The sequence below is a fragment of the Parus major genome, chromosome 1A, assembly GCF_001522545.3.
Source record: "Parus major isolate Abel chromosome 1A, Parus_major1.1, whole genome shotgun sequence".
In the NCBI taxonomy this organism is placed as follows: domain Eukaryota; kingdom Metazoa; phylum Chordata; class Aves; order Passeriformes; family Paridae; genus Parus; species Parus major.
The window spans coordinates 64,530,120-64,542,618 of record NC_031773.1 but is presented as its reverse complement, the minus strand read 5'-3'; the positions used below and the strand labels follow the sequence as shown (position 1 = coordinate 64,542,618).

Below are 12,499 nucleotides of genomic sequence, written 5' to 3'. Positions count from 1 at the left end.
ATTTTCATAAGCATACACAAAATCACATTATTATATGATAACTGTAAAGGACCCACAGTACTGATGAGAACTGTAATGGTCTCCTCATGTCCAGTCAAGTTCTGCCCACTTGGACAGAACTTGGCCCTCCCAACCAAGGCCATGCTGTGATTCTATGGAATTACCCTTTTCCTCCTCACAGTGACACTTGCCTTGCTGCACAATTAAGTTTGAAGTCCACCTAGGCTAAGGGGGAGTGTGTTCTTTGGTAGAGGGCCTCAATTTTGCATTATTGTTGGTTGCTCTCTGTCATCCAGGGATGACACAGAGCACTGCAAACATCTTGTTTTCTATCAACCAGTACTGAATGTGTCACTGTGACTTTAACAAGCAGTGGTTGAGGTCAGCAGTAGAAGAATGGGACTTGTCAGCACAGGTTAAGAAGATAAATCAGTTGGCCTGAACCCTTCATTGATAGAGCCAAAGGCAAAATAAAATAATGGCTGAGTGAAGCCAACTCTACCTGTTCTCACTGGCACAGGTTGCCCAGAGAAGCTGTGGCTGCCCCATCCCTGAAAGTGTTCAAGGCCAGGTTATACAAGGCTAGGAGCAACCTGGGATAGTGGAAAGTGTCTCTGCCCATGGAATTAGATGAGTTTGGAACTAGAGTTGGAACTAGTTTGGAAATCAATGAGCTTTAAGGTCCTTTCCAACCCAAACCAGTTTGTGATTCTATCTTATGATTCCACCATAGATGGAACTAGGAAACTAAGAAGTCGCTGTATTGCCATGCTCCAGTTCAGACTAATTCAATTCCTATGTGTTGAGAATTGCTTTTAGAGAGAGTGGAGAGAGTGGAGGATTCCTGCTTTGTGACATATGCACAAACCTGAGCTCTGAATGTAACTGTAAGGTATAGAAAAGAGCTGGTCAGATGAGAAGCTGGAACAAGTACAAACATTTATTGAGCAAGAACAGTCTGAGAGGGGCTCATTTCTTTCACCTTATTCTGTAGACGAAATTCTGCCCTTTTCTGCAAGTTGCTGTGAACTCTTTGTAGCTGTATTTTGTTAGGGGTTAAGGGGGACCAGGGGCCTGTGTGGGTTTAGAATGGAGCCCCTCAATGTTGTATCAGGGGTGCTATCTGAAGAGATTCCCAAGAGGCTTCAGCCAAACAGCTGTTTCCAAACACCACTTTTGGCTGTAGTTGGAAAGATCACCAGCCTCCCAGTGCCTACTGGTATCACTATCTATCAAGGGTATTTTTTTATACTCTTGAAAGAAGCACTGCCAAATTATCCAGTCTTTTCTTACATCAGCATTAATTGACCAAAGAGATCTTGATTCCACTCCAAGTAGATTTTTCAGTATGTTGCCTAAAGTGTCCTGAATGGGATTATTATAAAGCTCCAAAGGGGGAGGAGTTGAGTGCTGCTCCCTGTTGGAAGGGGCACAGGAGGCACTCCTGTAACTTAATCTTGTTTTAAATCTCACTTAAATGAGTGATGGCTGCACATTTGAAGAGCTGGGATAACACCTATGTCTTAACTCATTGTTTATCTTTTGTGCAAACTCTTTGGGGCAAAACTCAGTAAAAGGTGGAGAACCAAGGGAAAAACGTAGCACATTAAGCATATTTGGTAGATCTAAATTCTGACACAAAGACTGCAATTCGCAAGTATTTATTGCCAGAAAATGTTTTTTTAAGAATGAAACAAAAATACAAAGTTTTCTTGTGAGATATTCTACATCTTTCATCAATTCTGTCTTCCACATTGTTCCCCAGGAAAACTCCTGTTAAATGCAAGACTCTCCTCATATGAAAAATACTTGAGACCACAGAAAGAGTGTAGTGTGCATTACAGAAATAGATACTTCGAGAAATTAAAGCACTTAACCTTTTTTGTCATCCGGAAATGACCACAGATCACACACACTTTTGTTTTATCATTTAACAAAGTTACAGTTTCTAATGGTATATTTCAAGTTGCTGATTGCGTAATTCCTAAAATTAATTTTTTAGAGCACCTGCAGGATGATTAAAATAGTGAAAATACTTTAAGTAGTTTAAAAATATTGAACTTCAGAGTTTGGGGGGGTGTTGTTAGTAATTTCCTTAAGAGTTTAAAAATACATAAAATACTAACACAGATTTGCAGAGAAGTGACTATGAATCTGTTCTTCAGTATCACATTTCTATCCAGCTATCACCACTAAGGAAACATGTGATGTACAAGGTCTCTCTTAAAGCTGGGAGAAATCTAACAGAGCTATACAGAATGCAAGAAAGCTTTTACAAATGTTACGTTCTAATATATCTAATCCATAGTGAGGAATAATCTCTGTAGTCACCAACTCATGCATGTAAAAGTGAGGAATTAAACTTAATAACTATTTCTAAACCAAATCTTGTCATATTTTTCCTCTTCTCTAATCCTCTTGGTGGATTTAAATCTATGACAGGCTTGAGTTCTTTAAAGAAAGCAGATCTTTAGTTATCAGGGGCAAACTCCCCTCCAAAAAAAAAATAAAATAAAGAAAAAAAAGAAAATATATACTATTTCACCGCTTTTATAGCTCAGACTTGCTTCCTTGATTTTTCTGTAGACTCACTTTTGAAAAATTTCCCTCTGGGCTGAGACGGAGCACTAGAAATTTAAGAGCCAAAAATTTTGGGGTTTTTTAAGTAAAGCTAGGAGTGGTTCAGAAATATTGTTGAGAATGGAAGACCTTCTACAACCACCTTATCATATTTCAGTCTGTCTTCTTGACATTTTTTCTTGTGCCTGCCTCCAAAGAATATTTGGATTTCATCTGGCCAGTGCTTTGAATAATAACTTTATTCTGACATTATTCTGTTGCCCATTTTTGATCATTATAATTAAAACTGTTTTATCTTCAGCTGGCGTGTTCTCCTGTGTAGCTCCTTCCTGAGTCTTAAATTGTTTGCAGTCACTTCCTCAGGTCTTCGGTTAAACTTTGTTCTTTCGATTTGCAAATGCTTTCTAAAACCTAACCTTTTTTCCCTCACTTGGGATATATTTGCAGTCCTTTCCACTCGCCTTGTGGATTTGTTCTTTTCTCTTGGAGTGTGGAGATTTCCTCAAGGAGCTGCAGACACTGCCTGAAATTGTAGACAGAATTGTGGCTAATGGCTATTTTGCTAAACAAATAGTTGGTTATAATTTAGTTGCATCTCTCAAAACACTCATTTATTTAATGGTTGTTATTTTTGGGTGCACACTGGACATCATTTGGTGTCTGTGACCATGGAACTGGAGTTTAATTTATCTTCAATGTTTTGATTATTTGTCATAAAGTGACATTTGAAATGACCATAAGCAGCAGGGGGGAGGGTATGCCACATAAGTTATTCAGAGACCCTGAATCGATAAAATATGCATGTACTGTGCTGAAAGATAAGGTGGCATAAGATCTTTGTTGGATCTATGTAATTGGACAAATCTCTAACATTTCTAAACAGAGAAAGAGCTTCAGCCCAAATTGTGTCAGCTCAACTCATCATCTGTCTTAGAGTGGTGAATTAGAATTAGCTTGACCACATCTCAGGCATGAATTAGATTGGGTTTTTAAGTGTAGTGCCAAATTTCTGGAAGTTTCATTTGACCCCTGTAATTGTCATTTTAAAGCATTTTAGAAAAGGTGTTTATTTCTATATGTATACATATAAATACACAACTGTATTTCTGTGTAAAGGTGGAGCCTTTTTCTTTCCTTGTCCCAGGAAATCTGAAAGGACTACAGCCTGCCTGATGATCAGTTTGTGAACACAGTTACCATCCCCCTGTGCTTCATCGCTTGTGAAGCGTTGTTTTTGGTAGGTTTTAATAGTAATTTGATACTTGAATTTCAACTTAATGGAATGTTCCATTTTTTTTTCTGTACTTGGGAAGAGAAGGTAAGACATATTTAACAGTAAGGTAACAGCAGTTGAAGCTTTCTGACATGCCAGCCTGCTAACTAGCTCTTACAGATAGCTAATAAATTTAGTTATGAACTCTTAAAATGGAATTGTTGTAAAAGAAGGGACTGAAACAACTGAATTTTCTGTAACTGTGAAGTACTAGCTTGAGATCAATCAAGAGTGTGATTCTTTCTGTTTTAAAACCAGATGATTTGTAGTTGCTCATAAATTATGGGTTTCTATTAAAAATGTAAGTCATAATTTTAAAAAAAAATTGGCAGCCTAAGCAGCAGAAAATGAATGTGTCATATTCTTGGTTTTAAGCTAGTATTACAAGTCTGAGTATAGGGAAAAGGAAAACAAACTGGAGGTTATGGCTTAATTTTTTCTGAAAGTTTCTGTAAGTTTTGGCGTAAGAGACATAATAATAAAAATAGCCTGACAGAGCTAAGCCTATCCAATGGCTTTTGTAGCTCTGAAGTGCTAGACCCAAATTTTTTAAGTTCATAGTATGCTAAGATGTTCTGGCATTGGGTTTTAAGTTCCACAGAACATGAAAGGTTGCACATAGAATATAGATTAAATGTTTAGTTGGCAGGCATTAAAGGCTAATAGCAAGCTGGGTGCATGATACTGCTCAGAACTGTTAACCCAGAAATACCAGTGATCTAGGGAGAAAAATTCCCATATGACTCTAGGTAAGAGATATGCCAGTAGATTTCAAATTCCTGAAGCAGTAAACCCCATTTAGTGAACATCGGGTGCCATTTAGCTGGTTATCACTGACATGAGGATATAGTTAAAAATGGGGAAGCCTTGGAACTCAAATGAGCCTCATGATCTGCCCTGGCTGTCAGTATTGGACAGTAGTGAAAATGTGAAAGGCTGGGGAGCCTGGACTCTACTTCTGGGAGGATAGTAGATAATACATATGCATATGTGTATTCATAATTGTGTGTTAGATATACAGCAACTGGATATTGTGAGCTGTTCTTCTCTTTCTAAACTACTCACAGCCAAAAGGGCCAAGAAACTGTGCTCTACCTCTAATCAGCCAGATAGCAGATTTTAGCAGATTTTATTACTTGGTTCTGATGCCCATCCTTCAAAAAGAATGCTGAAAAACATAAATGGAGGGAAGAGACACAAAAATTATGCAAAACTTGGAGTATCTCCCTTGGTTTCTTTCTTTAGTTCATGCAAAAAGTACTTTACCAAATGCTGGTTATGATCTGGGTTTTTTTTTTTTTTTGGTCTATGCTGAAAAGCCATGTTTGGAAATAATTCTAAACAAATCTAAGCCAGAAATAAATCACAGGCTGTAATGAGTGAGATATTTACCCACTAGGACAGTTTATTTAGGGACACAGTGAAATCTTCCAGTTCAACACTGAAAGTTTTTCAGAGAAAAGGAATTAAAGCATCTTGCCCATGAAATAGAATTGACAGGCTTGATTTCAAGAGGAGCTGACCTTTGGTCATCCCTGTTAACGCAGAAGTGTTGGGCAAAAGAGGTCCATTCTGGTCTTCAAAGTGTATTTGTTGTCTACAGATACTTAAAATGGATGAATTGTCACTGAAAGTCTTACATGAGATTTAACATGCCTATGTGCTGGTTATACTAAAGGTGTAAGTCCCATTTTAAAGAAGCCTGTGTTGCACAAGGCACACTTTAGAAATTGATTCATCATTGCAGATCATGGGTAGACTGCTCAGAGAGTGTGAAAAATACAAGTAGCCAGAAGGATGGTGTTTGTTTGCAAGAGGAACACTGCTGGCATGAGAGGATAGTGAGGGCTTCAGAACTGGAAAAAGTATTTAATGTACAATTATTTTGTGCTGTGGATATTTCTTGTTATCTGTGAATTACAGAGAATATTGCCCTAGTATTGAAGCTGTTTCGGTGCCTTTGAACCAAATGTTTTTGCCCATTTTTCTGTTCTGAGGTGGTGTAGTTTAAAATCTCTGTCAAAGCCATGTTCTGAAGGGTGGAATTTGAGCTGCAAACCTCAGTTCAGGTTTTTGGGGATAGGCTTTCTGTCTTTAGTGGAATATTTTGTGGAAGCAGCTTCCTTTGGGGAGGGCTGCAGGTGAGGAGTGGAAGGGCTGGCTGCAAGCTCCTCATGCCACACATGCTGTCCAGTGAAGCTTTGCTGCCACGCTGTGGTGGAGATGGAACCTTGTATGGTACTGGATGGTCCAACCCTCTGCCCGATCCCTTGGACCAGGTGAGGGCTGCCTGTAGCAGAAACATCTGCTTTCACTTCCCCAGTGTTACAAATCTTATCCCCAAAAAGTGTGATCAGGAATAAATACCTCTGCCAGCGTCCAGTGGTGCCTCTGTATTTTGGAGGCTTCTAGACGAGATGGGTTGTGCTATGTCAGCTCTGCAAGAGCAAAGTCAATCAGAGCGGGAAGAAGGGACATTCCCAGCTTGTACAGTACTTCCCATTTCTAGCTTTTAAACCCAGAATGTGGTGACTGCAACCATAGGTGATAAGAACAGCTGTGGAATAAATGAAAATACAGGCAACTGTATTAGTAGAAAAAGTAGTAGTAGTGTAGGGATTTTTTTCCCCCCTACTGTCTAGGAAAAATACTTTAAGTTTGTATAGGATGAATTCCTATACAATTTTCATCCTGGGATGAAAATACCCCAGCTGTTTTCTGGTGCTGGTAATTCAGTGCTAAGTATAAAGAGAGTATAAAGCATTAATTCTAAAATATAAATTAGCTTATTGAAAATAAGTAAATTAGATAAAACATTTAAGTTTGTTGCATTTTCTGTTATTACTTTTTTGGTAATGTCTTAATCACTGGTAGAAGTCATATAAAAATATAGATTAATCTTAAGGAATTGCTCTGATCTTCTACAGCTTTTAGAACTTCATTAAACTACTGAAACCTCAGACAGAATGAAACTTGTAGAGCTTTGTAAGCAGTTTGGCTGATGGTAAGGGGCCAAAGTCCTTGACTGTCTGCTATGTGTGGTCCATCACAGCTCCAAACCATGACAAACAGCAGTGGTAGTTGTCTAGAGCCCTCTTTTAGTGGTGGGAGGAATTATCTTCAAGGTGCTGTGAAACAAAAGTGCTTGAAGGGACTGAAAGACTGTAAAGAAAAATGATTTATGTCTTTTCAGTGTGTCCAGTCAGGTCTGCAAGTGGAAGTGACTCTAAGTGATACTTCAGTATTTAATTCCAGTCTGCAGACGTTTTAGTGATAGTTGGATTACTTGTTGAAGGCCAGAAAGAAATATAATTATTGTACAATACAAATACTGTATTTTTATTACCTCTGTTTTTTAGTCCTCCAGATCTGTTCCAGAATAGTTCTTAGAAAAATTGGGTGCCTTTAAGAAATGGATTACATAAACAGCCCATTTGATGAGGGTTCCAATCTGTGAGTGCTGGCTTTCTTAATAAGATTTTGTATCTCTTCCTGTATTTGATTAGAATGTAGTTACTATTTAAATAATAAAAATTTTTATTTAAATGAGGTAATGGGATTGGGCAAAGAATACCCTCTTTTTTGCATACAGCCTAATTACTCATAAGGAAGAAAGTTCCTAAGCAGTAATTGAGTTAGGGAAAACTGATTGTAGTGAAGGAAACAGACTAATTAAAAAAAAAAAAGTCCCTATACTATGTAATAAATTAAACTCTCCACTAAGAATGTTATGTTTAGAGATCCTTCAGTATTAATAACTATGAAGGGGACTTGGGAAAACAGATGCACGTATTTCATTCTCCTTGTCATCCCTTCAGTATCTTGTATTAGCTAATGATAATAATTAACTTCTAAAACTTGCCTTTTATCTGCCTCATGAGCTTCCAACCTCATTAATATTTTTTTCTATTCTCCATCATCCATAGAATCCAAATTGCTTTATAGAACAATTCGTTTGGATCCTGGTGGCTGCAGTGGGCTTGTCAATAATGTTTAGGTTCCAGTTGGACTAAGAATGAGGTGGAACGCTCTCCCTGAGAAATGGTCTGTATGTCCTCCTCTCTGGCAGTATTGGTTAGCAGTTCCTGGCAGGACATCGTTGTATTTTCACACCCCATTAAGCTTACAAACCAGTCACTGTGCTGTTGCATTGACTCCAGCAACCTCTTGTAGCAGAATCCAAGTGAAAAGAAACAGAAGAATTGTGAAAAGTTCCCTTTGCAGTCAGTGGCAAAACTGGCATAGATTTTCATTACTCCAAAATACTAATATTTTTCATCCCTAAGGGACAGTTTTCTCCACCTTTCTTCCTTTCTCTTTGTGTTCCTCTCTCCCTGACAATCAAAGTTACGACCTAGAGGATGATTTGAAATTTTAAATTGTGGAATGAAGATGTTACTTAAGTATAGAAGACAGGTCAAGTTGATTCGGTTTTGTTACTTGTCTACGTCAAAGTAGCATAGGAATCCCAAAGCACACAGTACTGAAGGATTTTGGAAAAGTGTTGCTATAAATACATAGAAATGTTTGTTTTCAGTTCTTAACCACAGATACTCTAGTGATGAGGTTTCTGCAAAATAAAATTAATTGTTTTCTTCCTTTTGTATGCCCTCTTCCCTGTGACAGAATATCATAATCTTCACTTGTGTATAATATTATTTGAGAGTGTAAAATACCCAGTTGGGAAAATCCAGACAAGTCTATGCAATCAGATCTGCTGTGCTCACTGTGTTGCTTCTCTTTGGTGCAGTTTCACAACAAACAGGCTCACGCTCTTATTTGTAGTAACTATGGCAACTTTAGAAGCTCTGTTTCTAAAGCTGAGCATACAATAAAGTGCCTAAAGTGTAGGTAGGATTAGAGACTCTCGAATATGTTTAATTTTCTCTCTGTGTCTCTGTCTTTGGAGAGGAGCAAGAGGGTAATGTGAGTATTAGCTGGGGACTGGCTTTAATCTCCGCAGACACTCAAGTCTGCCAGAGTCTGCTCCAAACTGTCCAAAGGCCTCATCCTTCCCCAGCATGTGAACAAGGGGATCATGAATATTCATGGCTGTGGTCACAATGGAAAACCTACACACAGAAAGGGGTGTCTGAAGGAGTGAAAATGTTATTGAAACCATTTTGCAGCTTCAGCTACAGTAGTCAGTAATGATAAATGCCACAATGGTGATAGAGTTCATAAGATAATGGGGATGTCTTAGATATTATGTAAGCATGAATGGATCTGGTAATAGGAAAAGAGCATTTGCCATGGGGTTTAGCAGCGGGTTTGTGTTGAAGGACATAAAGACTATAGTAGCAGGATCATTCCCAAGGCTAGTACACACAAAAGTTTTGATAGTACATTTTTGGTCTGTGTGGCACTTTGATTGAGAACTCTCTGAAAATTGCTGTTAATATTATAGAAAATATGCTTCTATGCAAGTGCTATGTATTTTATGCAGAAGCCATATTTTAGGAACACAGCAAGAAAAGTCTGCTTCTCATCCCAGGAGCCAAGCCAGGGAGGGTGGTAGGTTGTTTTTCACAGTCCACTGGGAGAACTTCATGTTACTTTTTGGCACTCATGGCATGCCCTAAAACAGACCTGGAAAAGACCTGCTGGGTGTCAGCCTTGGTTTATCTTCATTCATCAGCTTGCATGCTTTGCAATCTATTCTCACCATTGGCACTAATAACTGAGAGTCTGTACATATATGACTTTATTACTTTGGCATCTCACTGTTGTATATACTCAAATGTAATCTTCATTGCAAATACCGAGTTCATGTAACTTAAATGTAGCTTGGCACTTGTCTTTTTGCTTAATTCTAGTAGTGATGCACTGACAGAAGAGAATATATTGATATTCTCCGTTGTGTTCACCTGTTAAGGCTTTGACGTGATCCATAATTTGTTTTGGTCTTAATTTGTCTCCTCTGTCATTACCTGAAACTGGAATTTTTTTGAACGAAGAAGGTGTGCAGCATGCTTCCTGACAAAGTTTAAAGAGGTCAATCAGGAAAAAGGAAAAAAGCTCCATAGTAGTTAACACTTTATTATTTTGGATTTTCAATTCTGGACTTTTTGAATTTGAAAATAAATATAAACTGCTACGAAAAGACTGTTTTGTTGATGCATGCCAGTGCAGGGCTGTTCCCTTCCGTTTGTGTCCACACTACTCTTCATCTAAACCCTTCTCTCTCTGTTGAGGTTGTGTAAGATTGTTTAAGTCCAGTTCCTCTCTTCTGTTGTTTTGTTTGAAGTTTCCCTCTGTCTGAGTTTTCCCCTCCTGTCACCCCCTGGCAAATGCCCATAAGAATATTTATCTCTGTGCTTAGATGCTCCCCAACCCAAAAGACGTCAAGAAGATGAGTAAATTATGCATATTCTTCTACTGGATGTGAAGCTACATGTAGTAAATAATTGATGCCCTGCAGGCAAACCACTCATGTGATTCAGAAAGGCTTGGCTCCTGTGTGGGTAACTTGGAAAAGATTATATCATAACTTTTCAGCTGCAGAATTGGGACCAACATCTCTGACACTTCATAAAATGAGCACTGTAGTTCACTTGGAAGACGCCTGGCTGATAATCCTGGGAATTTAAATCCTTTGTCTACATCCCTGACATGTGCCTCAATCCTGGCCTCAAGGGACCACCTTGGGAGGTGAATGAGTTGCAGTTTGTGCCCATTTAAGCATCAGCAGGCGCTCCCTGACAGTGACTGTAGTGTCTGGTCTCCTGGCAAGTGTGTGAAAGCACCCAGGCATAAAGGACTGAATTTAGGAAATATTAGAAGTCAAAGAATTGTCTCTGACATTATTTGTGCTATTTTGAGATATTAACGTGGATAAGCTGTCCTTTTCTACATCTCTTCAACTTTTGCCGTGAAAATAACAGTCATCTTTCCTGTACATGAGGTACAGCCTATTTTGTTGGGCAGTGCTTGGAAGTGTAGCGTTGAAGGATTCAGATTATGAACAACTGACTTTTTATTTTTTGTTTAAACTCACTACGAAGATCATTGGAACATTTCAATTGGCTGTAATTTTGGTTTAACACAGTATGTCTTTTTAATTCCTGCAGTTCATTTGGTTGGGCTTTTCTGTTTGCTTGGGGTTTTTTTGACTCAATATAAACCCAAAACTCAGTATAAAATATAAAAGCAAATTTGTGCGAAGTTTAAGGGCATACCTCTTTTAAAATTAAATTGCCTTATATGCAAGTATTTGCATGTTGAGTGTCAGCACTTGTAAACATTTTCAAATCCTTGATTTCTACTAGTTTTCTGAGTTCAAGGGATGGGGAGGGCTGGGGGAGGTGAGACTAGTAATAAATCAAAATAAACAATGTTTCATCTGTAAATAAATAAATGGTCCTTAACTCTGCCCAACAGTTGTGAGCCAGTGGGCAATTTATGCGATCCGGAATCTCACTGAACAGAACGAGCAGAACCAGGCGCTGATTGCACAGATGGAGCAGAAGGGGCTGGCAGACAGCTCTGCCCTCGAGAGGATGGGCTTGGAGATACAGCAACGAGATGACAAGTTAATTCTGCGGTCAGTTAGGAAGAAGCCCTCCTGAGCAAAAATATTAGCAATAGTCATATCACTAAAAGGGTATTTCTCTTATAAAATACTTTCCCTTGCTTAGAAGCCATTATTTTTTTAGTGCCAGTCTGTTTAAAATGTTGTTTGTTCTCAGATAAACTTCCAGATGGTGCTTCTGCCTCCCTTTGCTGTAAACAAAAGGTCACCTATATGTTTTCTATGTACCTGGGTAAATCAGCTTCTGAAAAAAGGTCCTTCTTGTCAGTTGGTTGGAATTTCATTACTTCTCTTTTCATCAGTAGAAGAATGTCATACTTGCAGTATTGACTTGTTATAATTTCCTTTGCTGAACCTGGAGATAACTATCATTAAAAAACTCGTTCCTTTGCAGGCTGCCTTCTCCATGTAAAAGATCTGTGCTGAGTTAGGGCTAAACAAGCAAAGTTACTAATTTTCAATCATGGGACCTAAATATCTCTATATAAGCATCAAGGGAATGTTGGATGTACTTAAATATTTAGTGAATTAAACACAACATGCCTTTTGTCTATTTAAATTGTTAGTAAACTGTCTTTTCTACCTTGATACCTATCAGTCTTCATGACAAGTATATTAAAAGCAAAGCTGAAGCTGTTGTGGCAACAGATGCTGCATTCCTTTGCACTGGGGCATGTCTCTGTTTTGGAGACTTGGGTGTTTGTTTGAATTTTATTTGTTCCTTTGGAGGGTAAGTCAGCCCACTTTCCTTTTATTTTGCACTTCTCATGGGTTTTCTGAACTTTGGCAGACTGCTGAAGAGGTAGTTTCTCACTGTGATTAATTCTAGCAGTTTCTTTTCACCCCTCTGCCTTTCCAAAACATTGACAAAACTCATTTCCAGTTAATTAATTCAAGAGAGGCAGAAGAATAGAAGGCCCTGCCTCTTCATTTTGGGTACCCTCCTATATTGTTGTTGGACCCTGCCACTGTGGAATGTGGCATGAATGAGATGGGGGAGAAGGGGGGTGAAGCTGGGGGACAGGGGGAGGAGGGCACAGTTAACTCTGTGTATGCCATAGCTTTGCCCTGGAAGCTGAAAAATGTAATCCTCCCTGCACAGGCAAAACAAGAAT

General features: G+C 38.6%; 1 protein-coding gene across 1 annotated transcript in view; it reads left to right on the top strand.

Moving 5' to 3' along the window:
• ATXN10 (ataxin 10) overlaps window positions 1-12,029 on the top strand; it is a 97,857-nt gene extending 85,828 nt beyond the window's left edge. The window contains exon 11 of the mRNA XM_015627591.3: window positions 11,234-12,029. Within this exon, the coding sequence (XP_015483077.1) occupies window positions 11,234-11,421 (188 nt within the window). The 3' untranslated portion in view covers window positions 11,422-12,029. The remainder of the gene's footprint in view (window positions 1-11,233) is intronic.
• Window positions 12,030-12,499: the final 470 nt, after the last annotated feature.